Here is a 17780-nt window from a genome sequence, read left to right as displayed (position 1 = left end):
AACTTCAGAGGCAGCCAAGGTCTTTTCCATATTCAGGATGTTTGAGAGGAAAACTTTTAATTGAACTTTTGACAACCTCAACATTTCTAAATGTCTTACAGCCAAATATGTATTTTTGAAGTAGAATCATTTATTGAAAACAGGGCGATGCAATAGCCTTTTTTAGAGCCATTTCATAAACAGCAGTAAGGTGTAATCAGTATGTCCAGCTTAAAGTTTTCACATTTTTGCAAAATTCTGCTGCCTACTTTTTGTTAGAGAGGTTCAGAATGGAAACAATTAATTCGGCCCATCGAGTCCACACTGACCTTCACACTAGTTCAATGATATCCCACTTTCTCATCCAATCCCTACTCTCTCGGGCTATTTACAGCAGCCAATTAACCTACAAACCTGCACCACTTTGGGATGCCGGAGGAAACCGGAGCTCCCGGAGAAAAGTCACGCGGTCACAGGGAGAACTTGCAAACTCCACACAGGCAGCATCCGAGGTCAGGATTGAACCTGGGTGTCTGGCACTGTGGGGAATGTGGGAGGAAACCAAAGGAAATCGGAGCACCCGGAGGAAACCCACGCCGTCACAGGGAGAACGTGCAAACTCCACACAGATAGCACCTAAGTTCAGGTTTGTGGCCAATCCAGAATTTTTAATAAGGCCCTTCTTAAAAAATATATCAGAAATGGCCTATCAAAGTTTAATTATTGGGGTAGCTCGACATAAAAGAGCTGTAGTGTCCTGAAATATTTACAGCTGTTATTTAATAAGAGAATGGCTTAATGCCCAATAGTCGTAACATCATGAGTCTCAAATGACATTTCGGGATCAGAAAGTCAGCCATCTGCTGCAAGGCTTTGATCTTGACAATTTTCAACTGCTTTTCTTCCATAACAAACACGCACACAAACTGAAAACAAGCTATTATATTTCAGGAACTATGGAGTCAGCAGAAGGTTTGAAGTGTAGACAAATGAAGAGCTGAATCTTTTCCTTTCTGGGTATTTCAATCGGAAGATCAGTTCGGTTTCAACTTGCACCGGCGAGGCAACTTGCAATATCACTCACTAGTTAGTTAGTTTAGTTTATTGTCAAGGTGAAAAACTTTTGTTGTCTGCTAACCAGTCAGTGGAAAGACAATACATGCTGGTGGCCTTGTCGAGGCAGCGTGAGGTGTAAATGGAGTCAATAACTAATGCCCCTGTCCCACTTATGAAACCTGAACGGAACCTGAACGGAAACCTCTGGAGACTTTGCGTTCCACCTAAGGTTTCCGTGAGGTTCCCGGGGGTTTTTGTCAGTCTCCCTACCTGCTTCCACTACCTGCAACCTCCGGCAACCACCTGCAACCTCCGGGAACCGCACGGAAACCTTGGGTGGGTCGTAAAGTCTCCAGAGGTTCCCTTTCAGGTTTCCTAAGTGGGACAGGGGCATAACACAGCGGTGCTATCAGAACATTACAAAATTCACTATGCATTTTAAATGATTTTTCTTTTTATACTGTCAATTCTTAGTTCAGTTTTAGTTTTAGATTCAGAGATACAGCATTTAAACAGGCCCTTCAGCCCACTGAATCCACCCTGACCAGTGATCACCCTGTGTACTAGTTCTATTCTACACATTAGGGACAGAGGCCAATTATCCCACAACCAAGGTCAGGATTGAACCCAGGTCTCTGGCGCTGTAAGGCAGCAACTCTACCACTGCGCCTCTGTGCCACCCACAATAGGTTAGTTTAGTTTAACTTAAATCGTGGAAATAGGCCCTTCGGCCCACTGAGCCCGACTGCCCAACCCTCACCCATAACCTTGTTCATAGTACGCACAGGGTGACATTATTGTTTCTAAGGATTCCAGGCCCAGTTCCAGACTGACAGTCTGAAGAAGGGTCCTGACCCGAAACATTACCTATCCACGTTCTTCAGAGATGCTGCCTGACCCGCAGAGTTACTCTAGCATTCTGTGTCTATTGTCTTTAAATGCACAGGACATTGGGTTGGAGCTCCCTCTGGTGGGCTGCATGTAATGTAGAAAGAAGGAACTACAGCACTACAGGAACTATAGACACAAAATGCTGGTGTAACTCGACGGGCCAGGCAGCATCTCTGGAGAACATGACAGCTGATGCTGGCTAATCTCTTCAATCCTTTTGTCTCACACCTTCTGCCTTTTCATCTCTGACCTTTGTCCAACCATCTGCCTCTTAAAAAGGCGTCCCTCACCAAGTTAACAATAGGCCGATCAGGGAAGCACCCTGCCGGAGATCATCTGCTGCCGGCCGTGATTTGTTGTTTTTTTCTCCCCTCCCCCCCATCCTCTACTTCCAGTCTGAAGAAGGGTCCTGACCCAAAAACATCACCGATCATTATTCTCCAGAGATGCTGCCTGATCCACTGAGTTAGAGTCATCGTACAGCGTGGAAACAGGCTTTTTAGCCCAACGCCCACATCGACCAACATGTCCCATCTACACTCGTCCCACCCACCTGCATTTGGCCCATATCCTAGTAAGCCTATCCTATCCATGCACCTGTCTAATTATTTCTTAATCATTGCGATAGTAAGAGTTACTCCGGCACTTTGTGTCTATATTTTTTTATCAACCTATTACCTGCCAAACTTAGTCCTGCCCCTCCTCTCTTCCAGCTTTCTTTCCACCCACACCCCTCAGCACAATCAGGCAGAAGATAGGCCCCGACCCAAACATCACCATTTATCCATGTTCTCCAGAGATGCTGCCTGACCCACTGAGCAATGATATTACAAGGATAAAATTAAGGTATAAAAAAAAAGATAAGATAAAAGTGACATTGGTAGGTAAAAGACAATAATAAATAAAATAATCAACATATATGATGTGTTTATGAATTCAGAAGCCTGATGGCCTGATGATAAAAACTGTTCTTAAGTCTGGTGGTACGTGCAACCGTGCTCCTGTATCGTCTGCCTGATGGCTACAAGGAGAACAGTCTGCGTGCTTGGTGGCTGTGGGCCTGAATGTCCTGAATGGCCGGGAGACAGTTGCCAGTGATGTGCTGTGCCACCTTCACCGCCCTCTGTAATGATTTGCGGCTGTGGGCAGAACAGTTCCCGTACCAGACTGCGATGCAGCCCGTCAGCAGACTCTCGATGGTGCAACTGTAGAGGTTCGTGAGGATGCTGGCGTTCATGCCAAACCTCCTCAGTCCTCTCAGGAAAAAGAGGCGCTGGCGGGCTTTCTTAGTTATTGTGTCCGTGTGCAGTGTCCAAGAGAGGTCCTCAGTGATGTGCACACTGAGGAACTTGAAGCTGCTGCTGAAACTTGGATGTTTTGCTTCCAAGTATTGCTATGCTTCCAAGATAACACCCAACCTAGGCAACTATTTGCGTGCTAGTCACAGAGGCAGATTTACAATGAAATATTTCAATCGCTCCACACTTTCCAATCTCTACTCCTACAACAACATTTCATACTTTATCTTTGATCGGACTTTACTGGCTTTACCTTGAGCTACACGTTATTCCCTTATCATGTATCTATCCACTGTAAATTGCTCGATTGTAAACATTTATTGTCTTCCTGCTGACTGGTCAGCATGCAACAAAAACATGTACCTCAGTGCACGTGACAATAAACTAAACTAAACTAAACTTGTGTAGAGGTGGACCAATTATCACTCAACTAGGCAACTAAATGTATATGAGAGGAAATAATAACACAGGTAATTATGCTACTACACTATAGCTGTGCTGGCAAAACTGTTATAGAAAAATCACATGATAAAGACAATAGTGCCAATGAGTAAAAGGGCGTTATGGGCTAGAGATATCGAACCACAAAGTCTGGAAATAAGTCCTTTGACCAAGACTGCCCATGCTGACCATGTTCTGGGCTAGTCCCTTTAAGTAATATGTAATGTAGAAAGAAGGAACTATAGACACAAAATGCTGGTGTAACTCGACGGGTCAGGCAGCATCTCTGGAGAACATGACAGCTGATGCTGGCTAATCTCTTCAATCCTTTTGTCTCACACCTTCTGCCTTTTCATCTCTGACCTTTGTCCAACCATCTGCCTCTTAAAAAGGCGTCCCTCACCAAGTTAACAATAGGCCGATCAGGGAAGCACCCTGCCGGAGATCATCTGCTGCCGGCCGTGATTTGTTGTTTTTTTCTCCCCTCCCCCCCATCCTTTACTTCCAGTCTGAAGAAGGGTCCTGACCCAAAAACATCACCGATCATTATTCTCCAGAGATGCTGCCTGATCCACTGAGTTAGAGTCATAGAGTCATCGTACAGCGTGGAAACAGGCTTTTTAGCCCAACTTGCCCACATCGACCAACATGTCCCATCTACACTCGTCCCACCCACCTGCATTTGGCCCATATCCTAGTAAGCCTATCCTATCCATGCACCTGTCTAATTATTTCTTAATCATTGCGATAGTAAGAGTTACTCCGGCACTTAGTGTCTATATTTTTTTATCAACCTATTACCTGCCAAACTAAGTCCTGCCAGACTTAGTCCTGCCCCTCCTCTCTTCCAGCTTTCTTTCCACCCACACCCCTCAGCACAATCAGGCAGAAGATAGGCCCCGACCCAAACATCACCATTTATCCATGTTCTCCAGAGATCCTGCCTGACCCACTGAGCAATGATATTACAAGGATAAAATTAAGGTATAAAAAAAAAGATAAGATAAAAGTGACATTGGTAGGTAAAAGACAATAATAAATAAAATAATCAACATATATGATGTGTTTATGAATTCAGAAGCCTGATGGCCTGATGATAAAAACAGTTCTTAAGTCTGGTGGTACGTGCAGCCATGCTCCTGTATCGTCTGCCTGATGGCTACAAGGAGAACAGTCTGCGTGCTTGGTGGCTGTGGGCCTGAATGTCCTGAATGGCCAGGAGACAGTTGCCAGTGATGTGCTGTGCCACCTTCACCGCCCTCTGTAATGATTTGCGGCTGTGGGCAGAACAGTTCCCGTACCAGACTGCGATGCAGCCCGTCAGCAGACTCTCGATGGTGCAACTGTAGAGGTTTGTGAGGATGCTGGCGTTCATGCCAAACTCCCTCAGTCTTCTCAGGAAAAAGAGGCGCTGGCGGGCTTTCTTAGTTATTGTGTCCGTGTGCAGTGTCCAAGAGAGGTCCTTAGTGATGTGCACACTGAGGAACTTGAAGCTGCTGCTGAAACTTGGATGTTTTGCTTCCAAGTATTGCTATGCTTCCAAGATAACACCCAACCTAGGCAACTATTTGCGTGCTAGTCACAGAGGCAGATTTACAATGAAATATTTCAATCGCTCCACACTTTCCAATCTCTACTCCTACAACAACATTTCATACTTTATCTTTGATCGGACTTTACTGGCTTTACCTTGAGCTACACGTTATTCCCTTATCATGTATCTATCCACTGTAAATTGCTCGATTGTAAACATTTATTGTCTTCCTGCTGACTGGTCAGCATGCAACAAAAACATGTACCTCGGTGCACGTGACAATAAACTAAACTAAACTAAACTTGTGTAGAGGTGGACCAATTATCACTCAACTAGGCAACTAAATGTATATGAGAGGAAATAATAACACAGGTAATTATGCTACTACACTATAGCTGTGCTGGCAAAACTGTTATAGAAAAATCACATGATAAAGACAATAGTGCCAATGAGTAAAAGGGCGTTATGGGCTAGAGATATCGAACCACAAAGTCTGGAAATAAGTCCTTTGACCAAGACTGCCCATGCTGACCATGTTCTGGGCTAGTCCCTTTAAGTAATATTTGGCCCTGAACCTTTCAAATCCATATATCTGCCCAAATGTTTTTTGAAAGTTGTAATTGCATCCGATTCTATAGCTACCCCTGGAATTGCTCCAGATACAGAGCCCCCTGTGTGAAAGCATTGTCTCTGAAGTCCCTCTTAAATCTCTCCCCTCTCACCGTGGGCCTAGATAGACCTAGTGTACAGGTGATCGTAGGGTGGTGTGGACTCATTGGGCGGAAGGGCCAGTTTCCACGCTGTATCTCAAAACTAGAAATGCCGCCTGGTTTTCCTTTCTTCTGGTCTTTGTCACTGGCACTGTGCAGGGTATCAATTCAGTTGTATTCTCCACAATGGAAGTTATCCAAGGAATGTCCGTCAGAGAGTAGACCAGACTGGGGATTTGAAGCATAGAACACATCGTGCCACTGCTTGAATGGCACCTGTCATGTGACAATGAAGCCACATAACTCTCAAATGGAATTGAGTTCCCTCAAGCTGTGCCAGTCCAGTCGCGAGCCTCCTGTTAATGATTTTGTCAGCTATCAGCCTGCTGGATAAAACAACTGAACTATTTAGAGTACGTCACTATATCTTTTCCATGATGCAAATACCGTCTCTATATATTCCATGAAGAGGGCGGTACGGTGGAATAGTCCCTGCCTTACAGCGCCAGAGTCATGGGTTTGATCCTGACCATGGGTGCTTGTCTGCACGTTCTCCCTGCGAGAGTGTGGGTTTTCCCCGGGTGCTCTGGTTTCCTCCCACACTCCAAAGATGTACAGGTTTGTAGGCTAATTAACCATATAACCATATAACCATATATTGGATAATTACAGCACGGAAACAGGCCATCTCGGCCCTACAAGTCCATGCCGAACAAAATTTTTTTCCCCTTAGTCCCACCTGCCTGCACTCGTACCATAACCCTCCATTCCCTTCTCATCCATATGCCTATCCAATTTATTTTTAAATGATACCAATGAACCTGCCTCCACCACTTCCACTGGGAGCTCATTCCACACCGCCACCACTCTCTGCGTAAAGAAGTTCCCCCTCATATTACCCCTAAACTTCTGTCCCTTAATTCTGAAGTCATGTCCTCTTGTTTGAATCTTCCCTATTCTCAAAGGGAAAAGCTTGTCCACATCAACTCTGTCTATCCCTCTCATCATTTTAAAGACCTCTATCAGGTCCCCCCTTAACCTTCTGCGCTCCAGAGAATAAAGACCTAACTTATTCAACCTATCTCTGTAATTGGCTTTGGTAAAATTGTAAATTGTCCCTAGTGTGTGTAGGATAGTGTTAGTGTGTGGGGATCGCTGGTCCGAAGGGCCTGTTTCCACGCTGCATCTCTAAACTAAACTAAACATGCCACAATTCCAACATCAGCCTCAACTGAGAGTTGTGAGTCTGTGGAATCCTCTGCCTCAGAGGGCGGTGGAGGCCAGTTCTCTGGCTAGTTTCAAGAGAGAGCTAGATAGGACCCTTAAAGATAGCGGAGTCAGGGGATATGGGGATAAGGCAGGAATGATGTACTGATTGGGGATGATCAGCCATGATCACATTGAATGGCGGTGCTGGCTCGAAGGGCTGAATGGCCTACTCCTGCACCTATTATAAATGAAAATTGAAAATGAACGCTTAATTAGCAAGTTGCATTGTCCAGATGGGCAGCACAGCTGATAAAGCTGGTAGAGCTACTACCATCACAGTGCAAGAGACTCAGGTTCGATCCTGGCCTCAGGTGCTGTCTGTGTGGAGTTTACATGTTCTCCTTGTGACTGCATCAGTTTACTCTGCATGCTCTGGTTTCCTCCCATGCCCCCAAAGATGTGCAGCATTGTAGGATCATTGGCTTCTGTAAATTGCCTCTAGTGTGTAGACTGCAACAGTGGGATAACATAGAACTAGTGTACAGGTGATCGATGGTCGGCGTGGACTCGGTGGGCCGAAGGGCCTGTTTCCCAGCTGTATCTCTAAATCAAACCAAACAAATCATCTTCTCACGGGATGGTGATAAATTATGGTCTTTCCAACAATACCCAGATCCTAAAAATGGATTTAAAGATTTCTATTTCGTTGACTAAACAATCTTAAACTTTGTCTTGGCTTTCCGACATGTACTACCCACACACTTCACAGCCCTGTTGTGGCACACATGACTGGTCCAATATATTAAAGCCAGATCATCTACTCCTGGTTGTCCACAACTGGTTAGGATGGGCGTGAAAGGTTATGGGGAGAAGGGAGAAGATATTTATGATTCATATGACTTTTTATTACTGAAAAGTAATACCAACTTTTGAGTTTGTGTAGGTTTGTGCAATGCGTTCCGCAGATTCATCACCTTCTGACTAAAGTGAGGTCTTGTTCTTTTGTGAACTTTTGCTCGAACAGCAGACTATTTCAGACCCAAAGAAAATTGCTAAAGGTTAAACAAAATGTTTTAAACTTTCATATACATAAATAAGCGAATGCACTTGAGCATCTTAAGCCAGGTTACTATTTTATTTAATGCATTGAGGAATTGTCACAGCAAAATATACAGTTGTAGCTTTGTTGGTCCTAACTTGGAACACAAATGCCTTGATTGAAAAAACAATTAGGTTTAGAGATACAGCGTGGAAACAGGATCTTCGGCCCACCGAGTCCATGCTGACCAGCGATCTCCTGTACACTAGCAATATTCTACACACACAAGGGACAATCACAACAGCCAGTTAACCTAAAAACCTGTACATCTTTGGAGTGAGGAAGAAAACCAGAGCACTTTGGTAGCAAAAACAGGAAGGCAGATTATCATCCATATGGTGTCAAGTTGGGAAAAGGGGAAGTACAACAGGATCTGGGGGTCCTTGTTCATCAGTCATTAAAAGTAAGCATGCAGGTGCAGCAGGCAGTGAAGAAAGCGAATGGGATGTTGGCCTTCATAACAAGAAGAGTTGAGTACAGGAGCAAAGAGGTCCTTCTGCAGTTGTACCGGGCCCTAGTGAGACCACACCTGGAGTATTGTGTGCAGTTTTGGTCCCCTAATTTGAGGAAGGACATTATTGCTATTGAGGGAGTGCAACGTAGGTTTACAAGGTTAATTCCCAGGATGGCGGGACTGTCATATGCTGAGAGAATCGAGTGGCTCCGGAATTTAGAAGGATGAGAGGATATCTTATTGAAACATATAAGATTATTAAGGGTTTGGAAATGCTAGAGGCAGGAAACATGTTCCCAATGTTGGGGGAGTACAGAACCAGGGGCCACTGTTTAAGAATAAGGGGTAAGCCATTTAGAACGGAGATGAGGAAACACTTTTTCACACAGAGAGTTATGAGTCTGTGAAATTCTCTGCCTCTGCCAGATGGAGGTCTGGTTCTCAGGATATTTTCAAGAGAGAGCTAGATAGGGCTCTTAAAGATAGTGGATATATGGGGCATATGGGGAGAAGGCAGGAACGGGGTACTGATTGGGGATGATCAGCCATGATCACATTGAATGGTGGTGCTGGCTCGAAGGGCTGAATGGCCTACTCCTGCACCTATTGTCTATTGTCTATTGTCACCCGGAGAAAACCTCCATGGTCACAGGGAGAAATGTAACTTTGTAGAGACAGCACCCACAGTCAGGATCGAACCTGGGTCTCTGGTGCTGTAAGGCAGCAAATTTGCCGCTGTGCCACTCAAATTATTATTACCACCTAATTATTATTATTATTATTATTATTATTATTATTACTGCCTAATTATTATTATATTTATTACAATTTGCCCTGACCAGCTGCATATATGAAGATTCTTTTTTTCCATGTATTTAGGAGACTTTTAAAATTAAATATTGATGAGCCATTTATTTGTGCTGCAGTACAGTCTGAGGAACAGTTACAAGGCAGGTTGAGAAGAAACATGGACCCACTGGACCTTAACAATAAAGTACAATGCTTTAAAGGAATATTAAAAAAACTCGTCAAATTGTTCCGTCAATAGTCAAGCTTAAAACATGAAGTGAATTGAAAAATTGCCAAGAAGGAATACTTCTTAATCAGTAACAAGAATGTATTAACCACATCATATTTTTTATTATTTGATTTTTTTGTGGACAGATTGTCATTACAGATTGGACTAAAAAATAGTTCAGCTTTAAACATTTACAACATTTTGCCTTTTAATTTGTTGCCCAGCATTTCAAATGGAATTAGTTTGAACCAAATTATCTCTTCTTAATTATTTGTTTGTACATTTGATTGCATTTTAAAAGGTTCTTTGGGGGAAAAAATCAGTTTGCCGTTGAAAATCCTAAGCACGATAATATGAAATGTTTGCTGTCAACTGGTGACAGTATTACGGATCTTTAATACTTGCCAAAGGGCACCTGGGGCAGACAGATATAGGCATTGGGTGTTTTGCTAAGATTAATGGGATTTCCGTCCAGTCTAATTTGTTCAAGAGCCTTGCGAACATAATGAATGTCCTTCGAATTACAGAAAGTGTCATCATCAATCTGTTGTACATTGTTGTTCTGAAACATGAAAAGAAGATAAATTATTACCTTAATTTAATACTAAGCAATCTTTGTTTAGTATTAATCAACTCTCCTCTTTATTTCCATTCATGGCAGTTTTGCGAGCTTCTACTGACCCATAAGACCATAAGACTTTAGACTTACAGCGTGGAAACAGGCCCGTTGGCCCACCGAGCCCGCGCCGACCAGCGTTTGATTACCCAGTACATTAACACTATCCAACACACACTGGCAACAATTTACATTTATTTTACTGAAGCCGATTAATTTACAAACTCGCATGTCTTTGGAGTGTGGGAGGAAACCGGAGCACTCGGAGTAAACCCTCGCGGTCACAGGGAGAATGTACAAACTCCGTACAGACAGCATCCACAGTCAGGATCGAACCCGGGTCTCTGGCGCCGAGACAGCAACTCCACTGCTGCGCCACCGTGCCGAATTTACAGTGGGCAATTGACCTACCAACACACGCATCTATTGGAGGTACGACCCACTCGGTAACGGGGAGAACGTATAAACTCCACACATAGAACCATTGGAGGTCGGGATTGAACCTGTGTTGCTGAAGCAGTGAGCTCCATTAGCTGCTGCACTATCCCATCCAATAGGCAGTTACTTCCTGACATTCCCACCTTACAACCAGACAGGAACGGGAAGGAGAAGAACAGTTGGTGCATCTACCATGTCTCATAATGTTTTCTGATAGAGACCATGACACCTATTGTCATAGAATCATAGAGTCATACGGTGTGGAAGTTGGCCCAACTTGCCCACACCGACCAACTGTGCTTCACCTTTCCGTTCATGTCTGTTTGTAAGGTTAAAGGCGATAATTTCAGGGAGTAATTGCCAGTTGGGTGGGATAGTGCAACAGCTAATGGAGCCCACTGCTACAGCAACATGGGTTTGAGTCCAGCCACCAGTGTTCAATGTGTGAAGTTTGTGCATTTGCCTGTCTACAGTGTACCTAATCTACACAGCCACATTCGGCCCATATCTCTATAAGCCTATCCTACCCATTTACCTGTCTATAGGTTTCTTAAATGTCACAATAGTACGTGCCTCAACTACCTCCTCCAGCAGCTCGTTCCTTACACTCACCACCCTTTGTGTAAAAAAGTTATCCCAATGGTTCCGATTAAATCTTGCCCCCCTCGCCTTAAACCCATGTCCTCTGGTTCTTAATTCCCCTACTCTGGACAAGTGACTGTGCATTTACCCGATCTATTCCTCTCACGATTTTGTACACCTCTATAAGATCACCCCTCATCCTCCTGCACTCCAAGGAATAGAGTGTTAGCCTGCTATAACCTTTCCCTATATTGTAGCTCAGGCCCTTGAGTCCTGGCAACATCCTCGTAAACCTTCTCTTGATGGACACAAAACGCTGGAGTAACACAACGGGTCAGGCAGCATCTCTGGAGAAAAGGATCGTGTGATGTTTTGGGTCAAGATTCTTCTTCAGATGTCTGGGTCAAGGGTCTTCACTCAAAATGTCACCCATTCCTTTTCGCTGCCTGACCCGCCGCGTTACTCCAGCTTGTTGTGTCTATCTTCGGTTTAAACCAGCATCTGCAGTGTCTTCCTACACATTTTCTCTGCACCCTTTCCAGCTTGACAACATCTTTCCTAAAACATGGTGCCCAAAACTGAACACAATACTCTAAATGTGGCCTCGCCAACATCTTATGTAACTGCAACATAACCTCCCAACTTCTATACTCAATACTCTGACTGGTGAATCTGTATCCATGTTCAATCCAGCTTCTCCCACCACCCACGAACCAGCTCCGGAAATTGTTTGCACAAGGAACTGCAGGTGCTGGAATTGCAGTCAAATCCATGGCAGTGACCCGCCTCCACTTTTTTCCCAGCTTTCTCCCGACTTCTCCTCTCCTCCAAAAAACTACAAACAGTCTGAAGAAGGGTCCCAACCAAAATGTCGCCTATCCATGACCTCCAGGGGTGCTGCCTGACCCACTGAGTTCCTCCAGCACTTTTTGTTGCTCAAGATTCAAACATCTGCAGTTTCTTGTTTTCTCCCCACATGTATATTAAGATCAGAATCTCACTGGGAAAAAATAACAATGTTATAAATCTGTCCAGTCATTTCTTCAAATTTGGCACTTTCCCACGACTCTGTTCTTTACAAAGCGAATTAAAGAGTGATTTTACACTGTACTTTACCAGGGATTTTCACGCTGATGACAAGAGACCTACAATATGCATGAAATATCTTTTTACCTGTAGATTAATAGAACGCAGGTTTTCAGGCAGAGGAAGTGGAACGTAACTCAGTGCATTGCCAGCCAGGTACAGATACGCAAGGTTACTCATGTCCTGTAAAAAGAAGAAAATTAAATTGTGAGGAAAAAATTGTCCAAACACAAGTAATTAGCACTATGCCACATAACCATATAACCGGGTTTTCATAATGATGTTGGTTGAGAAAAGAAATAAAGATCAGGAGAAAGGGGACTATTGCTCAGTAAAATAGCGTTGCAGGATCTTTTATATCCAGCTGCCACTACAGTTGATGTCTCAGTGATGTTGTTAAACTGGAAAGGCTGCAGAAAATGTTTATGAGGATGTTGCCAGGACTCCAGGGTCTGAGCTACAGGGAGAGGTTGAGCAGGCTAGGACTTTATTCCTTGGAGAGCAGGAGGATTAGCGGTGATCGTCTCGGGGTGTACAAAACCATGAGAGACGTTTAAGGAACATTTAGACCGGTACATGTATAGGACAGGTTTAGGGGGATACGGGCCAAATGCAGTCAGGTAGGACGAGTGTTGATGGGACATGTTGGTCGGTGTGGGCAAGTTGGGTTGAAGGGCCTGTTTCCAGGCTGCATGACTCTTATGATAATGAATAGATAGGGTAAATGCACAGTCTTTTACCCAGAGTAGGGGAATCGAGAACCAGAGGATATAAGTTTGTTGAGGAGGGAAAGATTTAATAGGAGCCTGAGGAGTAACTTTTTTACACAAAGGGTGGTGGGTGTATGGAATGAGCTGTGGAGGTAGTTGATGTAAGGTCCATTGCAACGCTTAGGAAACATTTGGATGGGTGCATGGATAAGACAGGTTTAGAGGGATATGGGCTAAATGCAGGCAGGTGGGACTAGTGTACACGGGGCACGTTGGTGGATTTGGGCAAGTTGGGCTGAAGGGCCTGTTTTCACGCTACATGACTGCGACCCTATAACGTGACTGAAGACAAGCTATAATATTAATCAATCCCGCAGTCAGGGAGAAAGCAAGGCGGCAACTACATTGACAAAGAATTCTTTGAAAGGGGCGAGTGTTTGCTATGATTAGACAACAACTGTAGCATAGCTCAATCACATTACGTGTGGAGTTTATCAAGAGCAAAACTTGATTGAGAAAATATGGCAAAAACATAATTATTTTTGAAGTGTGACACTTCATGGGCAAATTTAGCTTAGTTTAGTTTATTGTCACATGAAATGAGTTTGCATGCTAACCAGTCATGATTACAATCGAGACGTCCATAGTGCACAGATACAGAATAAAGAGAATTACGTTTCGTGCAAGATTAAATTGCAATAATATTGGAAAAAATCCGAGTAAGTAGAGGCGCAGCAGTAGAGTTGCTGCCTCACAGCACCAGAGACCCAGGTTCAATCCTGACTACAGGTGCTGTCTGTGTTGGATTTTCCCCCGTGACCATGTGAGTTCCCTCTGGATGCTTTAATTTGCTCCCACATTCCAAAGACGCACAAGGTTTGGAGGTGAATTGGATTCAACAAATTGTAAATTGTCCCTAGTGTGTAGGATAGTGCTAGTTTACTGATCGTTGGTCAGCGCCATCTCGGTGGGCTGAAGGGCCTGTTTCCACGCTGTAGGGGGCGCCGTCCAGTTGGGCATGGCTGCCCAGCCTGCAGCTGTCTGTCTTTTCACTTTGTACCTTTGTACCTTTGCACCTCTAAACTCAATTAAACGCAACTGGACTCACCTGAAGTCAACTCACCTAAACTATACGGAACCAAACCACACTAAACCAAACTCAACTAAATATTGAAAAGAAAAGATGTATTTAATGTGTGTAATAATGACACTTACTTTGAATGCCTCTTTTTTTATCCCATTGCTGTGTAGTTTATTGTAACTTGCATCAATGTTGACCATAGATTTCGGCAGCTCAGGAAGCTGAACAAGTTCGTTAGAAGCGATCATTAGATCCGCCAAATCAGGCAGCTGTCTTAAAGCATCTTCATCGATTGAAGAGATCCTATTACCTGTTACGTCAATCCTTTTTAGATGATCTAAAATGACAATGCACTGTTAAAATACCGTGGCAAATAAAGCTTAATAATATCTTCATGAATCTTTATGTCAGCGGTCTTCTATTTAGGCTTTAGCCAAAGAATAAACATTTGAAATTAACCCGGAGGTAACACTAATAGGGGTTGCTCATGGCTAAACCTTTTCCCTGTTTGCAACAGTGGTAGAGTTGCTGCCTTATAGCCGACAGAAACCCGCGTTCCATCCTGTCTGTAAGGAGTTTGTACGTTCCCCCCCTGACCATGTGTTTATTCTCTGGGTGCTCCGGTTTACAGGTTTGTAGGTTAATTGGCTTCTGGAAATTGTAAAGTTGTCCCTAGTTTGTAGGATAGTGCTAGTGTATGGGGTGATCGCTGGTTGGAGTAGACTCGGTGTGCTGATGGGCCTCTTTCTCAAACGTCTGAAGTCTAAAGGTAATATTACCACACAAGGAGGAATAAACATCAGATTCCGTCTCTATTTTGGAGGACTATTAAAATGCCTTTGATTTTGCTTTTGGATTATTTCTCCTCCCTGCACCCATATTGTATGCCCCGTTAGGTTGTGGGGAAGAGGTAACAGCAGGGAGTGAAATAAAGCCAAAGAGGGATTCATTCAAATACTGGGATGAGCTCAACAAAGGTAAATGCCTGCAAAACATTAGAAATCTATGCTGTCTCGTTCTTCAGCACAAAGATCCACCAAAGCAGTGTCAGACGGGGGTGGAAGATTGCAACCTTCGCCTGGTCCGTACTGTTTCGACGGATGCAATCAACCCGGCGTGCAAATCAAATAACATCAAATAGAACAAGTTGTCCTACAACTTTAGGCTGTGCACGCCATACGCTAGAAGAAGAAGTATCAGACTAATTTTCAGCTTTATCACGTGCTATTTCCAACATTATCTGTAAAATGTGTAACTGAAACCATAAAGCAAATTAACATCATTATTTTTTTTTTAACTCAGTCAATGTTATGGGACAAGAAAGACATTTTTGTCTACAGAGAGACAGGAATCAGTTTAGTTGTTGGTCTGTCAATTGGTAAAAACATCAAACTCATGAGTGTGTACAACCAATATGGGGAATCGCATGACTTGTGGCACTTTTGATATGGAAAGTGCATCAGGAACACTGCTGGAAGAATCGGCCACGTTTCTGGTTAGTTTCAGTTTCAGTTTAATTTAATGTCACGTCTACCAAGGTACAGTGAAAAGCTTTTTGTCTGATAATGTGCGTTTGATATACTTAAATACTTTTCTGGTGATTCTAAATGAAAGGTAGAGCTTCCATTTTCCACTTTTATTTATAATAATTTAGTTAATCTGTATTTGAGCTCTGTCTTCATGGGAAGGTGGTATTTCTGGTCGGGACCCTTCTTCAGATTGATTAGGTGGGGCTGTGGGGAAGAAAGCTAGGAGAGTGGAGAGGCCGGACAAAGTGTGGTAGGTAATAGGTGGACACAGGCGAGGGGGGTTTGATAGGCAGATGGTTGGAACCAGAGCCAGAGATTAAAACAGAAGGCGGGAGACAGATTGATTCAAACAGGGTCTCGACCTGAAACGTCAACTACCCATTTCCCTCAGAGATGCTGCCTGACCTGCTGAGTTACTCCAGCACTTTGTGTCTTCTTCTTTGCATTAACCAGCATCTATCTGCAGCTCTTAGTTTCTACTTGTAGCATTCATTTATAGTTGACCTGAATCCTAATTTGATTTATTGAAGACATTCGTCGTGCCCTGGAAGTTAAGGTTCATCTCTAACAGTAAAAGGACAAACATTACAGGTCCACCATCATTTTCCCAGCATCCTTGGTTCCAGACCCTTGCTGGATTATCCACTTTGTTGGACCGACAGAGGTCACGACCTCCAAGAGGAGTTGAGATCCGATGGTGCTGAGATACCGGATCGCCAAGTTATCCTCTGAGGTTGTCTGGGGGAATGGATCTGCCCGCTTTAACCGGGCTGGGGTTCCAGAGCCCCAGCTGCATGGGGCAAATTCCACCCGCTGATTGGCCGCGGATGTCCCGATGAGGTTGAGATCAACCGCCTCATCCAGCCATGGCGCCACATTTTTGGGGGGGATTTCAAGAGCGCTCTCGTAATTTCATAGGATTAAAGGAGTTGCCGAACCACCAGTTGCCTGAAAATCAGTGGTGGACCCGTACACAATCAACATTTACACCTGTAACTGAAATGGGGACTTGTCATCCGTAATAATAAGCTTGAAACTCCGCACAGTCATACTTAGCCCAGCAAAGTCCCCTTTCTTTACGCTTGTGATCTTGTTGAAGCGTGCATAGAAGTGTGTGGTGTCCTTTGGCAGAGGAGGTATGCTTTCGATGTCCGTATCATCACAGTAGACCGACCCACTCAAGCATGTACACTGGAGGCATGTTGGAAGACCTTGGAAATAATGTAAAGATTGTAAAAGTATATTCTGACAATTCCACGATAAGATTGAAGTGCATTTCACCAGATTAGAAATTGCTCAATAAATTATGGTCATCTCGTTCTGATTGTGACAGTCAATGTCGAGCAAGACTAATTGTTAGGTTCAAAAACCAGTGTTGTCAGATTTGCCTGTGTAATATACAGTAACATTGAGACTGACTGAACACAAAGCAGTACAGCACAGGGACAGGCGCTTCAGCCCACAATGTTAGTGTAGAACATCGTGCCACGTTATACAGAAAACCAAGTTAAACTGAGTCAACGTAACCCCCCTCCCCACAATCAGTCTGTAGAAGAACTTTGACCCGAAACGTCACCTTTCCATGTTCTCCATTGGGTGCTGCCTGACCCACTGATTTATTCCAACACTTTTGTCTTTTTTTTGTAAACCAGTATCTGCAGTTCCTTGCGTCTACTACATTTGAGGAATACATTGAAGCTTCGAGCCTCTATGGAGAGCACAGCACAGGAACGGGCCCTTCGGCCCACAATGTTTATGCCGAACATGATGTCAAGTTATACTGATCTCATCTGTACATGATCCATAATCACTCCATTCCCTGCACTTCCATGCCTATCTAAAAGCCACGTAAACTTCACTCTCATTTATGCCTCCACCACAATCCGTGGGACAGCACGGTGGTGCAGCAGTAGAGTTGCTGCCTTCCAGCACAAGAGATACGGGTTCGATCCTGACTACGGATGCTGTCTGTGTGGAGTCTGTACGTTCTCCCTGTTACCGCGTGGTTTTTCCCCAGGTGCTCCGCTTTCATCCCACATTCCAAAGTTG

At 43.9% G+C, this 17780-nt stretch overlaps 1 protein-coding gene across 1 annotated transcript in view; it reads right to left on the bottom strand.

Annotated features, from left to right (window-relative positions):
• Positions 1 to 8234: 8234 nt before the first annotated feature.
• Positions 8235 to 17780, bottom strand: part of LOC129706359 (epiphycan-like) — a 29233-nt gene continuing 19687 nt past the window's right edge. Inside the window, exons 4-7 of the mRNA XM_055650613.1 lie at positions 16784 to 16942; positions 14337 to 14539; positions 12499 to 12594; positions 8235 to 10251 (exon numbers count right to left, since the gene is read on the bottom strand). Of these exons, the coding sequence (XP_055506588.1) occupies positions 10084 to 10251; positions 12499 to 12594; positions 14337 to 14539; positions 16784 to 16942 (626 nt within the window). The 3' untranslated portion in view covers positions 8235 to 10083. The remainder of the gene's footprint in view (positions 10252 to 12498; positions 12595 to 14336; positions 14540 to 16783; positions 16943 to 17780) is intronic.

Source organism: Leucoraja erinacea, chromosome 19 (genome assembly GCF_028641065.1).
Source record: "Leucoraja erinacea ecotype New England chromosome 19, Leri_hhj_1, whole genome shotgun sequence".
NCBI classification, from domain to species: domain Eukaryota; kingdom Metazoa; phylum Chordata; class Chondrichthyes; order Rajiformes; family Rajidae; genus Leucoraja; species Leucoraja erinaceus.
The sequence above is the reverse complement of the archived record's forward strand: the minus strand, read 5'-3'. Positions and strand labels throughout refer to the sequence as shown.